Source organism: Struthio camelus, chromosome 20, assembly GCF_040807025.1.
Source record: "Struthio camelus isolate bStrCam1 chromosome 20, bStrCam1.hap1, whole genome shotgun sequence".
Taxonomy (NCBI): domain Eukaryota; kingdom Metazoa; phylum Chordata; class Aves; order Struthioniformes; family Struthionidae; genus Struthio; species Struthio camelus.
In genome coordinates, this window is record NC_090961.1 from 3,230,342 (window position 1) to 3,247,809 (window position 17,468).

A 17,468-nucleotide genomic window follows, 5' to 3' on the forward strand; every position below is an offset into this window, starting at 1 on the left:
TAATCGCTTACAGACTGAACAGATTAGATCAGGATTAAAGGTATACAGGAGAAGAAAATAACTTCTAGTATCTGGACTAATCTCCTGCTCTATAGCTCCTTCTCGTTTCAAAGGACGGAATATAATGCAGTTCTGTATCCAGATTACAACAGAGATACGAAGTTATATTTTAATACTATGGCAAGTTATTTCCAAACATTAATTTTTCACTACTTTGAACTTATCTCACTGTAAACACTTGCCCAGTTTTATTTTTTTATATTTTTAGTGTACGCAACACTCCTGCTGACTAAATTTGGAGACCAGTGCCTATCTGCTGTAGAAAGGCACAATGTCGAAATTGAAAGGCCTGTTGAAAGTTTAAGATGTAAAAACCACACCAGTGCTGAAAAGCAGTAATAGTATTAACTTTACTATATAATTCCAATTCGCTTCATGCTCTTCTTGTGGATATCATTATGCTGTCCACGCAGCAGGCACAGATAAACAAAGAGAGAAACAAACAGCGGGAAGAACTATAATGCAAAAAGGATGCTGTAGAAGTGTGTAACTGTAAGTTGAGGAACACCCATACAACATACTGTAGCTACCCTGTATACAACGTAATTACCTCAGACTTGGGATAACACAGCCTTTCTGGTCAGTCACAACAGATTGATCTAACTGTGAAATAAGGAGCTGTCTCACAGTGTCTTACCTTCAATATTTGAAATCCAGATCTGAAGTACAACCTAGAAGACCTATCTTACCTTTCACATCTCTGCTAATTATCTGTAGTATAATGCCACGTACAAGAAATACCTGCAGCACACAGGTCTGCTCATTCACCAAAACCCACTCGCAAGTGTCAAGATTCCCACGTTGCCAAAATATCAGAAGTACGTTGTCAAATTTAGAGCAATTAAACATCATCAGAATTTACATAACGTTAGTTTAATCTTCAATGATATGCTAAGGATACAGAAGTATCACAGTTACCTTTTCTCACCGTTTGTTACGTATCAGACCAACTCCAAACGTGTCATATGCTTTTAGCCTGCCTCAGTACCGAGTATGTCAGTGCTCCTACCCAAGGAAAAGGCCAGTCTTTTCAAGCCCTAGTTTCTATAAGCATCTTTTTCAACACCTTACTTTCATGACCTATAACTGTACTTAGAAGTTATAAAAATTCAGATCACTAAAAATCTATATTTTTACACATTAGTACTTTGGACTTCTGAAGAAAAATCAGCAGAAAAATTAACATCAGAGCAATTTGCTTCTAAGCTGTTGCTACAAAATTTCTGCTTAGACTGAATTTAACAAATCCTGCAAAAGCAAAGCAAAATCAACTAAACCATGTCCTTCTTTGCTTGTAATAAGCAAATACCATCTTAATACCGTCTTAAGATATCACCTCGATTCCAAAAGCAAGCCACTTCTATGTTACTACTGAATGTTACTGAAAAGCTTGCAAACCCCTTCCATTTTTCGTACTGTGCTTTCCGAGCAGTTACATCTTGGAAAACATTAGCAGAAAACTTTTTCATTGCAAGCTTTACAGTTGTCAGCTTCAGACAAACTGAGGTATTCTGAGACATAAAACTTAAGAACTAACAGGGGCTTTATAGCAACTTCAAAATACCGCCATGGAATCGGATAATTAGACTTGTTGAAGGCAAAGTGCAGTCCTGACTATTCAGTTTGTCCTAAGTTTTCTATCAAGAATTGTCCAAGACCATGTCGAAGGACTAGGCTTAGGATCAGAGTTGACTAGATCTTTTTTGCACACTGATTTTATATACGTTTTACATCCTATTACTTAGCAGTTGCAAGCAGAGAACTCACCATAAAGCAAAGACTCACTTTTGCTATCTACTCTTACAAAAACAGGCTAGTAATATATTTTTCAAGCTTCAGCAGCACAAAAATCTTAAGTGTTCTTGTCCCAGCAAGTCTAGCAGCGAGATAACTCTACCAGCTATTTTTATAAGAGAGGAAGCACTCAAAAAAGAGCCAGTACAATTTCTCATGAAAAAAATTATTTTGGTCTAGTCCTTCATGTCTAGTCTCTCAAAAAATTGTCAGTACTAAGTATAAATTTTGTGTACAACAGTTTATAAGATTACAAAAATAACTTCACACACAGCAACAATCCAAGATACAATTATTTCAAGACTCTCCCTACCCTCTTCAGGGTAGCGACCATTTCTTTACCGTCTCACTTACAAAAACCTATTCAAAGATGGTTACCTAAATATTTGGTAAAGAAAAATGCAACAATTTGAACAAATCTGACTCGTCACCTGAGCTAGAGAAGTGCTATTTTATCTCCGGAAGCATAAAAAAAGCATAAAAGAAGCATAAAAAACTGGCTTCACAGGGAAAAAGAGCCAAAGCATCTCGAGAAACAGAATGAAGCTTCTTAGTATTCTAAGTACAATTTTATTAATATCAGTATGTGTTCACAGAATTATTCAGTACTGCATAGATGTCCCCTGAGCTGCAGATAATGAAGCAGAAGTTACACTTTTACAGCAATTAAGTCTTAGTCTACGTTAAAATAAAATCACATTGTGTTTTGGTTTTCGCATTACAGAACTGTATTATAAACTCTGTACGTAATCATAAGTTTTCTTACATAATTTTATAGTTCAATGGTCAGAAAAAAATTACAAGCAAAAAAGTTTGTATACTGCTGGTGAAAGTGAGCTCACTCTTATTACCATATCTTTCGATCAGGCAGAAAGCAACAAACCCAGATGAAGCAGAAGAGAAAATAATAATTATAGAATTCTTCACCTCTGTATGCTTCAGATGAATAAATAATGTACAGTGCTTAAGAAATAGGGGTTACGAAAAAACACAAATGTATAAGTACTAGAATATTTGCAAAACACAATAGCTTACTTAAACATGTTTTTATTGTAGACCTGACAAGAAAGCTGACAAAACAGAGACAGGGAACCCAGAAGTCCACTTACCTAGTCAATGTAGCCCAGGAAACATTTTCACACTGACCACACCAATGACTGCTAACTGTGGGTAGCTACACAGTACTGTAAACCTGATTTAACAGGGAAATATTGCCTACCTACTTCAAAAATAAAAAAGCCACTACTTGAATTTCCTCTTCTGCGCGTTGTATTAGTGCTTGGCTTTCCTGCTAGTATCTTACCAAAGGTCTTGGGTTAATGTTAGCACTAAGTTTTGGAATCACGTAAAGCTCCTAGCCCTAATAAGTGGGTGAAAGCCACCAAGTTTATTTTGACCAGTCTGAATTTTACAAACTGTTTACAGAAGCAGCAACATTTGCTACCGAAAAGGATCTAAACGACACACTAGCTGACAGCAAGCTGGAACACAAAAAAACTTCCATATACTCCTTTGACACCTAAATTTTAATTCTATAACCATGACAATGGAAAGCATAATTCCTCACATAAATTAATGCCGTACTAACTCACTCTGCTGAGAAGACAAAATTTTTGACTGTCACGGTACATTTTCCCAAGTTGTAATAAACGAAAACTGACCAGTTTTGTCAGCTCTGACTGCTGCTGTTCAGAGCCTGAGGGAAACAGCAGAAGTGAAAGATCAGGTCCATTTCACTCTGCTCAGCTTTTTCCAGTGTGTGGTCCTATTATTATTTGGAAATCTGGTTTATTCTAATGACTGTGAAAGAGTAGTATCTTTCACGGTTGGCTTGCCAAGCTTTTCTAAACCTCCTACGCTTACTTTTGAAAGGTCAGAATGCGAGATTTAAGCATCTCGTGAACTAAAGTCCCACGAAAAGTCAAAGGCATCTCTGCTCCTAAGCCACTTAATGGTTAAGAATTTTATTTTCAAACTGCTATCAGAATTCCTTATATTTTAAAATGCACATTTAAACTGCATGCAATCAAAGTTCACTGATTAAAAAAAAAAAAAAATTGTTCTAATCCAATTCTGTTCCTTTGATCTACCGTCTCAGCCAAACAGACTTTGTATCTTTCAGGTGTACAGACGGTTCCTAGACGTTTGTACACAGACCTTCACAGAGATGCAGGTACACTAAGATTTGTTTGGGGAGAGGGAGGGGGAAGACACCAAATGGGGAAACACCTTCCTTCAAAACACCATTCCTCTGTGTTCTGGAATTTGGACAAACAGTTGTAAAATCTCCCTCTGGATTCCATCTGTGACTACCAGGCAGCCACCAAAGAAACAGAGAGGAGGAGCTATCTGCTGCCAGAAACAACCCATATGGCTCAATTCCCATGCAAAAAGGAGAGTGCCTCACTAGCAGTATTTACTGCCCAAGAGAAAAGGTAGCTGCTCAGTTGCCTGGCTACCAAAATTCTCTCTTCAGGATGGGCAGAGCAGAGCAAAGACGGAATGCCTCATCAAACCAAACAGAGCCCAGACCGGGACTTCAACCCCAACTTATCTGTCTTGCAAGCCTCCAATAATTTTTCTTAAAAGAAAAAAAAAAAAAAAAGGAAGGAAGTAGCATTTTTCAAAAGCACAGCAAGCTTAGAAGTGGAGAATTCAAATACCCTGTAACATTAACTAGAAATCACAGTTTCAGGTAAAACCAACAGTGGTGAGTGGCTGTAAGTAAGAGTCAATACTAAAATCAAATTGCTGTTCTTGACCATTCTCACGCTTAATTGTGCTTAGCCTTACTCAGATGAAAATGAAATGCACAACATGCGCTAGCATTTGTAAGACTGGGACATAAAATTCTGTCAAGTCATACATGTCAATTCCAAATCTAGCATGTCAGAAAAACACTCTTTAGTAGCCACCTGAAGACAGTTATGGAAAGCCTACAGATAAGAATTACTTCAGAACGTAAGAGAGTGTTTTGATATTATAAATAGAAAAGTATTTTTTCACCAAATTGACCACAACTAAGAAGGCTAAAATAACAAAAACAAAAAACTTCCAGAAACCACCAAATATAAAATACAAAAAACTCTCCACTGCTTAGTAACTGTCCCAAGCTCACCGAACGATACCAATATCTTAAAACAAACAAAAATCGAGACGATGAGTAATGTATTAAGTTCAAACGTTATTCAAAATAATCATCACAGAGGAAACTTTTTAAAATCCATCTGTCTATGAATTAAAGAGGCTTATATGTTTCTAAGTGTTTTGGAATGCTATTCTAGAAGTAATGGTTACTATGTGACAACGCCTGCAGGAACCATTTCAAAAATCAAACTAAATTTCCCTTGGGCCATGGTCCTACAAAGATACATACGCTCAAAAGACCTTACTCACTGGAGCTAACAAAGAATGGCAACACCAAAAGCCCTAGCAAAAATAAACGTTTCCTACTGCTCCCGGCATTTAACTCCTAAAGCATGTGATTGAATGAGCCTACATACAAGCACAAAATACTGGCAAATACAGCTACAGCCTTCTCTACGCTACAGATGGCATCACTTTCATTACTGTAGACAAAAAGAAATTATGAAAGATTTGGGGTTTTTCCTCCCCCCAAAAATTTTTCATCAGAGAAAAGCCAAGTAATTATTCAATATAAGATAGCGTTGTCAAGTGTATGAACAAACTTAGTATTAACCAATCCTAGTCCAAGACACACAGACGCATCCCTGAGTCCATAACGGAGCCCCAGACGACGCTATCAAAGAAACATGAGGCCTTACAGCTTTCTCCGTGGCGTATGATCCATGCTAGTCAATCCCACTTCAGAATTAGCTTTCTTTTGCAACAAAGTCAAAACATAAATAGTGTCTCCATGTCTGGAATATATGCTTTATCTCTGATTACTAAAAGTCTTCAGCAAACACTGCAAACAGTTCCAGCAATCAAAAAATATTTACATGAAGAAATGCCTGTTCAGTTCTTTTAAGTCATCAACATCATATTAACACTCTCTCAGAATTTCCATTTTTTAAATTTCATCTGATAAAAGGTTTTGGTCTCTTATGACTTGTAATGAAATACCTTCATATACATTATAAAAACCACAATTTTCTTTCTATTTTCCCCACAATCATGAAGATGATGAGGACACTGACAGAGCTGGAAATATTAAAAGAGAAATATTATCCCTGTTGAAATATTTTTTCTGTATTACTTAACTGTAGGAATGGACTGCTTTTCTTCAGCCTTGTCCCAAAGTAAGCTCGTGTTAATCCACTAAGCATATTATGAGTTTGGCAAATTAGTCTTAGATGAACAGGGCTATCTCATTTTCCAAAACAAGATTTTGCACATGTTTTTATTATGTTTTGTTCTGGATAAACAAAAACAAGCGCCCTGTCACACTTCTGCATAATGAAGCTACTTAAAACTCAAGGAGCATCCAGTAATAACAGTTCAGAAAAGACAGGCAGATCTAGCTCAAAATGAAAAAGTAGATCTCAATGGATGCTAGGAAAATACTGTATAAACGATACCTACAAAGTCTTTATTTTTCCATGTTTGACTGTAACAGTGTCTGACAACATAAAGGAAAGAAACTCTTCCATCCCTTACAACTTGCTGTTTTACATCACAGAACACAGATATATTTTATCTCTTCAATCAACGGGGTGGGGTTTTCTTTTATTACATAAAAGAATTTTGCTGACCATAAATGGATTGCTTTTTAGTTCATTTTGAAATGAATACCATAATCTGACAAACAAGCAAACAAACCAACCAAACCCAAAGCCTCAGCATACAAAGAGCATCAGGTCCTAGCATCAGCTGGCCAAGATGACCAGACAAGGAAGCACATCAAAGCCTTAGCAGCCTGAAGGGACTCAGGGCCTGCAAGTGGAGGCATAGAGTTCTGCGTAGGAAAGTCTGCTTAGCTAAAATGAAGATTTAGACGTTCTTCAGAATAACTATCTCCAAATGTCTATCTGTGGGTGTTCACCATTAGGTCTGCTGACACACAGTAGCTTATATAGCTTCATTATTCCTGGTGAAGGTACCAGGAAGGACGCAATATTACAAGACAAGAGACTGACATATCGATATTTAAAACAAAGGCGATTTAAGCCTACCTCCACTACCTCGGGAACGGCAGGGGCAGCAGAATAAAAAAAAAACACGACCAGGCACGAGAACACCTTCCTGATAAAAGCGATCTCACCTATTCCGTAGGCTTTAGCACAGATCCATTGTAGATTAGCAGCTATTTTTGCTCTGGCTGAATCATAGAGCTCCAAAGGGACGATCTCCACGGCGCTATCCGCCAGGGCATCCATTTTTCTTCGGGTACCGTCTCCAGCCGCACAGGCATCAGCATCCACCATCTGCAACAACAACAAAAGGCGGCGGACTTCACCCCGGCCATCCCGCCCGCCGGCCGAGAGGGAGCGGGGGGGCTGCCACCCAACGCGGCCCGGTGCCCTGCGGGCTGCTGGCGACGAGGACTGACCCAGCCGTTTAGCAACGGCAGGCAGCCTCTTTTGGGCTTTTTTTTTTTTTTTTTTTTGGGGGGGGGGGGAGGGTAAAGGTTTAGGTTGGTATTAAAAAAAAAAAAAGGGGGGGGGGCGCAGCCCATCACCTGCACGGATAAAGGCCGAAGCGCTGCCTCCGCGCCCCCCACCCCCGGTCCTTCCCGCCGCGCCCCCCCCTCCCCCGCCAGCACCTGCGGCTCCGCTGCGCGCCGCGCCCGCGAGCAGCAGCAGAGGCTCCGCGCGCGCACCCCCATGGCCCCCGCGCCCCCGCCGCCGCCGCCGCCTCAGGCGCGGCTCCCCGCCCCCACCCGGCGGGCGGGGGGAGAGGGGCGCAGCCCGCCCCGCCGCGGCCTACAGGCCCCGCCGCCTCCTCCTCCTCTCACCTTTTTCCGCCCTACGGCCGCCGCATCGCCGGGGCCCTCCCGCCCGCCCGCCCGCCCGCAGGCGGAGGGCGGCAGCGGGCTGGGGTGAGGGCAGGGAAAGGAAGGGGAAGGCCCCCCCCACCGCAGCCCGGTCCCGCCGCGCCGCTCGCAGGGTGGGAGGGGAGAGAGGGAGGGAGGGAAGGAAGGAGGCAGCCGCCGCCGCCGCCGCCGGGCCGGGGCTGGCTGCGCTCGTGCCCGCCCGCCCCCGCGCGCGCGCGCGCATGCGCCCACCCGCGCGAGCGCGCGCGCGCGCGCACAGCGTTCCACCTCCCCCCCCCCGCCTTTCCCCTCCGCTCTTGCTTCCCAGCCGGCGCGCGCGCGCGTTCCGCGGGAGGGGAAGGAGGGGGCCGCAGTGCGCAGGCGCGCGGACCCCCCCCCCAACCCCGCCGCCGCCGCCTCCAGGCCTCGCTAGGCAACCGTTGCCTAGGGGACGGGCCCCGGGCCCGCCGCGGCCTGGCCTGGCCTGGCGCAAGGCGGGGAGGCCTCGGCCCGCCCGGGACCCCCGCGCTGAGCCCCGGCGGCTCCAACCGCCGAGCCGGGGGTCGGCGGTGACTCGGGGTGAGGGGCGGGGGGAAGGGGCTGAGGGCACCGTGTGGTTTTGGCTGCGGCACCGCTGAGGAAAGCGGTGCGTGGGGCCCGTCCGTTTGCTCCCTCGACTGTGGCCCTTTGAGGAGGCCGCTGGCGCACAGTCGGCCGTCTGCCTCCGCCTGCGAAGGGCTGAGGAGGCCCGAGAGCGTCGCCCGCCCGCGTGCCAAGAGCCGTGCCGTTTTCCGCTAGGTTGTTCCGCACGAGTGTTTCTTCCTTTTGTCCCCCCCCCCCCCGCCAAGGTGTGATGAGCTGAGAAACGCTCGTGACTGACAGGTGTCAAAGGTGGCTTTCTGCAGAAGACCTGCTTAGGTATCTTGCGTGCTTCCTAGCAAACAGAGTTTCTTCACCTGGTTTACCTTTCTCCCCTCTCCCCCCCCACAAACCATAAATAGCAGCAAGAAACGTTTGGACGAGCAACATCTTAGGCTGATTTCTTTTTTTCTTTCCTGGGTGCAGCGTGACTATCAAAATCACAGTAGATTGAGAATTAACAACAGCTTGGGCTACCGGGAGGAGATGGAAGAGCCCGGCAACGCCATACCCGAGCCGGCGCAGCGCGGCCACGGCGGCCGAACACGGCGGTTGGACGCACAAAACGGCCGCGAGCGAGCTGCTGGCCCCTGCCCAGTGAGCGGCACAGCAGTGACGGCAGACGGGCCTCCGTCTGCCTGATTTTCTTCGTTGCGCTTCTCGTAAATTATCTTTTGCTGCACGCAACTGGAAGAATCACAAAAGACGAATTCGGTTGTGTCTTAACATCCAGCATTTATTTCCCTATAGCTTTTCAAAGTGTGAGCGAAGGGCATTTTATTTCACGTCATCAAGAAATACGATCTGACGTTCAAAGGTTGTCCCAGCCTCTGTCGCTCTTCCGCGTGCGAGATCGTATGCAAGGAGAATAGACATCCTTGGCAAATAACTATCTAGTTGTTTTATAATCTCTGTTTGAAGGGCTCACTTTTCACTACAGTTTTTACAGGCTGCAGTTGTGTGACATTATTAGTATAACAAGCTGCTTTTGTTTTTAGATTAAGTATTAGAGGCCCAGTCCAAATCTCCTTAAACTCAAGTAGAATGTTTCCCTTCACTGGCAGCCTGGGCACGAGCCATGCTGCAGAGCCTGAAGGGCCCTCTGACGTCCAGAGCAGGTGACCTGTCTGGAGGGTGAAAGTGCATACGGGGAGAAAATCATCCTCATTTGGCCTCTGATGTATTTTTGCTGTAGATAAGGAACGGGTCTAATTGCTAAACTTGTCAGAATTGTTTAGAGAGAAACAAAATGCGTTTTAAGAGGCTGGCAGACCACCCCCAGAAAGGAAAGTCAGCATTACCCAGACCCCTGAAAACTCCCTGGATAACACGGTGGAAACTTTGGCTAAGAAAATGAACTCTGGGAAGAAAGAGCCGGGGGAAAAGTCTAGTGGTGAGGAGAATGCTATCCTTTCACAAGGTACTGCAAAACTTCGGAAAGCAGATTTCTTTATGCCAGTTGTTCAGACGTGACCAGCACTTCATGGTAAACTGGGAGATACTTATGTGAACGTGCCCTGCCCTTCGTGTTGCCTCATCTACCGTTTCTACAGTGCTATCCTTCAGGTCCGCCTGTAGGTATCCCTGTGCGCCGGCCCTGCCGTGAGATGTGCTGTGGCTTCTTTCTCCAGGGCAGGATCCGGGAGCGGCGTGCCTGAGGGAATTTGCCTGTCCTTAAGTGGCAGCTAAGATTCATGTTCAGGGAAACTACTTTTTAGCTGCTGGTAAAGTGGTTCGTCAAAGACTCAGCACCATATCTAACGCTAACGTCCTCAAAATCAGCCTGGAGATAAAATGCCTGCATTTGAAATGGGAGGGTCATCAGTGAGTTACTAAACGTGTTTGCTTTTCCCGTGAGAACATTAATGACTGTCTCATATTCAGCAGCAGTATAAATTCATGTGCAATTTACGTACCACTTGTCTCTTTCCTGTACTCTGCTGTAAAACATGCTTTAAGGCTTTTCTTCTGGAAAGTGTTAATGCATTGCTTTATTATATGAAATAATTTTCCGACTATTCTCCCGGATTCCTTAACTGTTTAGAGTGGGAGTACGTACGGACTGACGAATCCTGCACAACTTCTCTTCCCGCAGAGCTCTAACGTTACTTACCAGGATGTAATAATACCTTTGAGAAATTACTGTGGTCAAACATAACACCAATTGCACGTCGCAAAAGTAAACTCAAGTGCTTGTTTTCCCCCTTGCTGGAAGAGTGCCTGGGATTTCCTGTTTCCTCCACAACATTTTAGTTATCAGTATGAGAGTCTGTATGCAGAAAGCGAGTATCAGTCCCTTACCATCCCAAAGACATCAGATCTAAATTCACACTGTAATAAAATATCCGCTGGCATCATAAAGGTTATAGCCTATATGACACATGGTGGAGCGGTAGGTACGCTTACAGGGTATCCAAAGGATAATAATGTCCAATGTTTCACTCTCTTGCTTCCCTTCCCCAGCAAAAGTGCCGTTATACCAAAGGCAGAGAATTATACCTGTTGTATGGCCCCATATTAAAACCCGTGGGTTTTCATATGCCCAAGCACATGCTACAATGCTAAAAAAAAAAAAAAGTCTTGCTAGAAGTTCACTACAATTTCTTTCTCACTAGAAAAGAGATGGGCTCAAAAAGACATTTAAAACATCCCATGGATGCATGAGGCCAGGATAACATAACGTGAATACGAAATGAGGAAAGAAGCAGATTCAGTTGTTTCACTAAGAGTTTTAAAATGTCTTTTTCTCCCTTGTACGGGACAGTTTCCAATGACAGTTCATTATGTATCCAACTGTTAGGAAGTGAGAGCAGAATATTATTCTTAGTAATAGAAGAGCAGTCATTGGAGGGTAGTTACCAGCAACATGGGAAGAGTTTCTATGGCATAATGCAGCTATCAGTAATGACCTGCAGCTCTGTAACGCCTGGAGAATAGGCAATAGCATGGGCTTGTCTTGCTTTGCAGAACTGCGTGCAACAAGCGGTATTTTTCATGTAAACACAGAAAATGGCACAAACGGCGTTTCCTTTGTTCACACTTACTCCCTTAAAGTTAACATGCAGGTAGTTTAGCTAGCACGCCGACGGGATTCAGTAGTTAACTCAGGTTTCTTTCTTTTCCCCTTGCTTAGAGGCCGGACGTATAGCCAGCGACGCCGGGGAAGCATCGCGGGAACCCTCGGCCTGCCGTTTCGGCCTGGCACGGGCTGCGCTGCGGCAGGGCTCCTCCGCGCCGCTGAAGCGGGCCGGCACGGCCGGACGGCGACGGCCGAAGGCCCCCGCTCGCGCGGGGAGGGCAGCGCGCTTCCTCCCCTTTGTGACTCCTCGCGTGAAGAGGGTCAACCTCGCTTTTACAACGGTACCTCTGTTTAGCGCTTATCTTCCAAGCGCGTTACAAACGCCGATCAATGACTCTGCTGCTGCCGGAGGAAGAGACGGCGGAGGCAGGGGCGGCATCTCCTCGCCTCTCCGGGCGGACAGCCCGTGCTGGCCAGCGGGAAGGCTTCGCGGCGTGCCTCGCTCGCAGCCGCGGTTCTCTGCACCGGTCACCGCCCCGGAGCTGTTGGCAGCGGCTTTTAGGGGTCTCCATTAAAAACAGGAGAGCTTTTGGATATAAGGCATTTTCATCTTTTGAGATGACTTATGCTTGAAGTCGCACAATTATTTTTCAGGACGCCGACGGAGCGAGAGCATTCACCGCCCGGCACGTTTTCCGGACGGACTTCCATAACGACGTTTTTGGGCCGAACGTGGCTCATCTCTCATCTACGTCTCTGTCCGCCCCGGGCAGAGATGCCGCCCTCTGTGCGAGCTCTGAAAGTTTGGGGTCTTGCTGTGATCTAACTGACGACCAAACGCGCTTTTATACATTCATGTGGATCTTTATATTTGTTAAACACTTATTAGCAGCCATATTTGGGTAGTGTCCGGACAGAGAAATTAGTTGTGATGAGGACTGCTGATTTGCCTTGCCCAGATGATTTGTTGTTGAAATGCACTTCTTCCCCGAGAACACTTTAGAAAGTAAAACGCCATTTACTGCAAATGCATAACTACACAGAGAGAAAATTACTTATCTCCAACTTTCGCACCAGTATTTAAATACTACTGGATAGCAGTGAATAATTGAACGGCAGAAGAAACGAGTAAGAAAGAAATCTAACTGCAATCCCGAAGGGAGCATCCGTCGCTCCTGCTCCTGGCTGCTCTCCACGAGGGGCAGCAGCAGCGGGCACGAGGGAGCGCTTTCCGCCCGCTCGCACCCGAAACCGCACGTCCTGCGCGTGGACGGAGCAGCCCTGGCAAGCGCACGTGCGGGGGAGCCAGCCGCAGGCCGCCTTGCCCGCCTCGGGGGCCTGTCGGCCGGTAGTCTTCAAATCCCGTTTAGGCATTGCCTTTGGAAATCAACAGCAGGCTCCTACCAACCTTTTCCAAAAAGCTTGTTACAACATCTGCGTCGCTGAAACGTTTTGCATTCGCTGCACGGAGGTGGGTGTTCGCCTGGGAGCAAAACGGGCCCGTTTGTTCCCTCCTCCCTGGGGCATGCACGAAGGCCAAGTTTTCCAGCCGCAGAGATCACCTCTTCTCACCGAAACGCACGAATGAGATGTTGGACCTAGACACTGGCATTCCCTTGGGGCCGGTTTCTGTTACGGTCTTGAGATACGGGCGACCTTTCAAAGAAAGAGGCGCTACGTCTGGATCACGCTGCTTCTCCCTCCCGGGGGCACGAGGCGGCGGCCGCTGGCGGCCTGGTCCCCGGGCTGAGGCGGCAGCGCTACGACCCGCTCCAGCTGGCGTCGGAACGTGCGGGAGTTCAGCCCCACCGCTCTACAGAGAGCAGAGCGAAATCGCCCCTTCCCCCTTCCCGCCTCCCTCACTAGCGTCGTTCACAGAGCAAAACCGCACCCTGTAAGGAGAGGGTCTTCGGAGGCTGCTTAGGCAGCGCCTTGATTTGCACCGTGCCCTGTCGTTGAAGGACCCATCAGCGGCCCTGACCCCCAGGGCTTGGTGGCAGCAGCGCCTCCGCGGGGACGGACGGCAGCGGGGACGCAGTCGGGGCAGGCGCAGGTGACGCCGGTGCGTGGTGCAGCCGTGCTGTCCGCTTCCCGGCGAGTCGTTCCGGCTCAGCCGTTTTGGCTGCCGCTCTCCGGGTATCACGAGCCGCCCGCTCTCTTGTGCCGGGAGACCGGAGCGCTGGTTGAAAGCAAGGCGAGGTGCTGCACGCGCCTGCGCGGGGGGGTCAGGGACCACCGCGAGCAAACGCGTTGCACTACGTCCGGACATCTTCCAGACCGTTTCGCTAGCATCTCGGCTCGCCGCTCTGCCGTGCGAGGATTTACCAGGCACGATCAGGCTCTCAGAGCCCAAAGTCCCCACGCTTCGTTCTCTCTCGTTTCCAGGCTTTGTTTGATCCAGCCCGACACGACCGAGAGGAGTATTTTTAGCGGGACGAGCACACTGCGCGAGGCTCCGTGCTTAGCAAGAGCAGCAGTAGATTAGACAGTGATGCGGCAGCGACATGAGCTAGAAGTCAAGGAAGATCCGGTTGCTTTAATGTCTCAGTCATCCGCGTGAGCAGCGGCATCGCGCACGCCCCCGCGAGCAGCCGCCTTCGCCGGGCTCCGCGCAGCCCTCGGTGCCGGGATCAGGGAGCCGAGCACCCAAGGCTTTTATTTTTAGCACGCCGCGCTATAAATACAGGCGGGGGTAACCCATGGAAATCTGAGAGAGCCGCGAGCCCGGGAAGCGCCGCGCTGTGACGACGAGCTGCGGGAATTCCCACGCTCGGAGGCGCCAGCGATGAACTCGCAGCCCCTGGCTCCGCCGCAGCCCCCCGCCACGGCCCGGGGACCCGTCTTCCCACCAGCCCGTGAGAGGCAGTTGGGCTTGAAAAAAAGCCTAAAACCTCCAAACTGCTTACAGCCCCCTTGCCTACTCCGGGCGCAATCTGTCCACACCGGAGCCGAGGGAAAGGGGAAAGGAGCTGCTCGGAGGACAAGCGTGCTCCTGGAGGCGGGGAGAGAAGGGGGTGGAAGGGCCGTTTGGCGCCTAGAGCGGAGAGACCAGATTACACGGGAAACGTTGCGTTTTGTCCTTTTCTTGGGGCGCTTTCCCGCGCGGGAGCGGAGGGCGCCCATGGGACCGGAGCCGGCGCTGGCGCTGCGAGAGGCGGGGGCGAGCGCGGGCCGCGAGGGAAGCGGAGCCCGCGATTCGGCCCGTGCAACCTGGCAACGAGCTCGTGCGGGGGGAAGCACAGATGGAAGAGGCTTGCGGTGGTGACGAGCCAACAGCAGGGAAATCGTTGGCTGGTGTCCTTTTAAGGATAACGGAGAAGGGCCCAAACCATTTTCCTTTCCTTGCGCGTTTCTCGGCAGAGCCGTGCCGAGCCGGGTCACGCGGCAGTGAGCCGGCGGCCGGCGCCGCTGCCCTCCGCCTGCATCGCGCAGGAAACGGAGCCCGCTCCGAACCGAACGCCCCGCTGCCAGGGAAGCCGGAGACGTCCCAGGCCTGGGCAGAAGGGGAAGAGGAGACGGGGAGGCTGCACGTCTGCAGCGCTAGCGCCAGCCCGCTGCACCCCGGCGCCGGGGGCTGCCGCGCACGGTGGTGGCGGCGGCGGCGAGGGGCGGCTGAACAGCCCGGTGCCGGGCGCGCGGGACGAGGCGCCGGGGCACGATTCCCAGCAGGGGAGCCCTTCCTGCCAGCACAAACAGACATTCACTTAATGTAACGTGGCTTACGCCCGAGCTGCAATAGCTTGTAAAAGCCAGGTAACCTCATCATTCGCGAGGGCTTAGTCCCTGGGGAATCGTTTCCCCCGAGCGCTCCAGCGGCCACTCGCACCCGCGCAGCAGGGAGAAGCCTGAACGTTCAAAGAGCACCAAGCGCTAGTTACACGCGAAACCTCTGGTTCACACCAGGCACCGCAGCCACGGGTCTCGCGTTTAACCAGTTCAACCAGCTCGCCGCTCCAGGCAGGAGGAGAGCGCGCTCATCACCGGAGCGCCGAGGTCACCTCCGAGCCAGCCGGCCGCAGCAAAACCTGTTTGAGAAACGAGAGCCGCGGAGAAGCGACAGCGTCGCATCTCCGCGCAGCATCCGCTCCCCAACGTGCAGAGGGCTGCGGGCCGCCACCTGCCAAATTCGGCCGCCTCCAGCTTCGCCCCTGGCCAGGAAGAAGGGGAGCCGCCGACGGGGCTGAGCACAGCGAGCCGCGGGCGACGCCGAGGGAGCTGGCCCCCGCACAGCCTCTGCCCTCGGGCCTTTTATTTGGGCACCAGCTCTTCAACCAGGTCTAAGTTAGACCCCTGGCTTTGAGAGAGCTGGTCACTTCTCCAGGTTTATTTTGGTCCAGTGTGGTCTAGTCCAGCACATCTCGAGTTACCGGGCGTCCGTCCCCCAGCGCTGCGGGACAGGATTCCTGGAGACACGGGACAGGCGAGGGCTCGGGTCGCGCTCGCTGGCCCTCTTCCCGAGGCTGCTGCCGTGATCGCACGCCTACCCTAGACACTCCCCTCGTTGCCAGCCACTTTCCAACCCACTAGAGCTCCAGTCAGGTCCATGCATTTAAATTTTTTATTTCAAGTTCAAGCTTTTGAGCAGTGAGAGAAAAGAGAATTAACACCATTAATTCTGCCCTAAAACCCACTTCCCCTATAGCGAAGCATCTGTTCCCGCTTCCAGAGCTGCTGCTTTTGGCCAGTCCGTCCACCGTCCCTTCCAACTCTCACACAATGGGATCACTATTTAAAAACCCGCAAGATCAAGTGCAGAACAAACTATTAGACGGTCACATCCTCTGCCGAGGGGACTGCAGCCTTGGTCTGACCGAACGAGGCTGCCAGGCTGCAGGAACTCACGGGGGCAGCAGCTGCCATCTCCTCCTGTTCATCCTGGAACCGGGTCCAGGTAGATACGTTAGAGGAGTCAGTCAGGTAATTTCACATTCTTCTACTCCTCTTGGGGGGTATAGGTGCTACTAATAACCTTCCATTCAGGTTGGAAAGGGAGTGCATGGAAAAAGAAACCCTGGAACAAACAGCTTGCTGGGAGCAACTCCGGTAAAGCACCCATTGAGGAAATTAGGCAACTCTTTTGCCACGCCACTTGTGTTAGTGTTGGCAAGGTGAGAGATTACTAACAAGCTGAATTTGCTCAGCCCAGCGCAACCTGTACTTACCTTTCCCACCCTGTGTGGCACAGACGCAGGCTTTGATGGAAGCTGCAAGTACCTCCGGGGCCAAGGCAGCGGGTAACCTTCCCATTTCTCACGGCTGAAGGATAACGTTAGCAGCACCGCTCCACGCTGAAAGCGCGCTTCTCATCTCCAGAGAGCCCACAAACCCGAGGGCAATTACAACACATTTTGTCACTCAGATAGCAGCTACTTTTTAATTTTAAGGTGCGGATTTCTGCCCAGACCTGCTGTACCAGTTTAAGTTCAGAAGTACCATTATCTAAATGATAGACCACAAAGCGCTTGTAGGTGGATTTAAGGAAATACAAACTAGGGGCCATCTGGGACCAAGACAACACCTGCGATCGATAACACACTTGAAAACCTGCACTGAGCAACAAGCGTTTAGAGGTCTCGGAGACTAGTCCTCTCTTCCACAGGATGCAACGAAAGTAACTCTGAAGTCTTCCCAAGCTGCTGTAACGCACGCTATAGAAACAAGACTCCTTGCAGGTGCTCTTCCTTGCCCTGTACATTGTGTAAAAATGCTAATAACCCCACCTGTTCTTCAGAGAAATAACCTCCCGCGTTTACACCCTTACTCGGCTGCCTCCCAGGCAACCGCACGCACATCGGCAAGACCTGGAGGTGCTCCCGAGCTCATTGCCAAATAGCCAGCAGCACCACTGGCACGACCCAAGCGAAAGGGCTTCTTGGTTTAGTCGCGTGCACATGGTTGCATCCCACCACTGACAGCCGGTAAGCGCTCGAGCTGTTTTCCTTCATGTGGATTCCCTTGCCCTAGGAGAAGAGGCTCCCAGTTTTATCAGCCAAGATAAATCCTCGTTATGCGGCATCGGTC

The 17,468-nt window shown here is 49.3% G+C and overlaps 1 protein-coding gene across 4 annotated transcripts in view; it reads right to left on the minus strand.

Annotated features, from left to right (window-relative positions):
• CAMSAP1 (calmodulin regulated spectrin associated protein 1) overlaps positions 1-8,014 on the minus strand; it is a 31,772-nt gene extending 23,758 nt beyond the window's left edge. For 2 of the 4 annotated variants that reach the window (XM_068914706.1, XM_068914705.1), the window contains exons 1-2: positions 7,772-8,014; positions 7,079-7,241 (exon numbers count right to left, since the gene is read on the minus strand). In XM_068914706.1, the coding sequence (XP_068770807.1) occupies positions 7,079-7,241 (163 nt within the window). In that variant the 5' untranslated portion in view covers positions 7,772-8,014. Of the gene's footprint in view, positions 1-7,078; positions 7,242-7,579; positions 7,661-7,771 lie in introns of those variants that run through there. The other 2 variants (XM_068914703.1, XM_068914702.1) reach the window with 1 other exon arrangement.
• Positions 8,015-17,468: the final 9,454 nt, after the last annotated feature.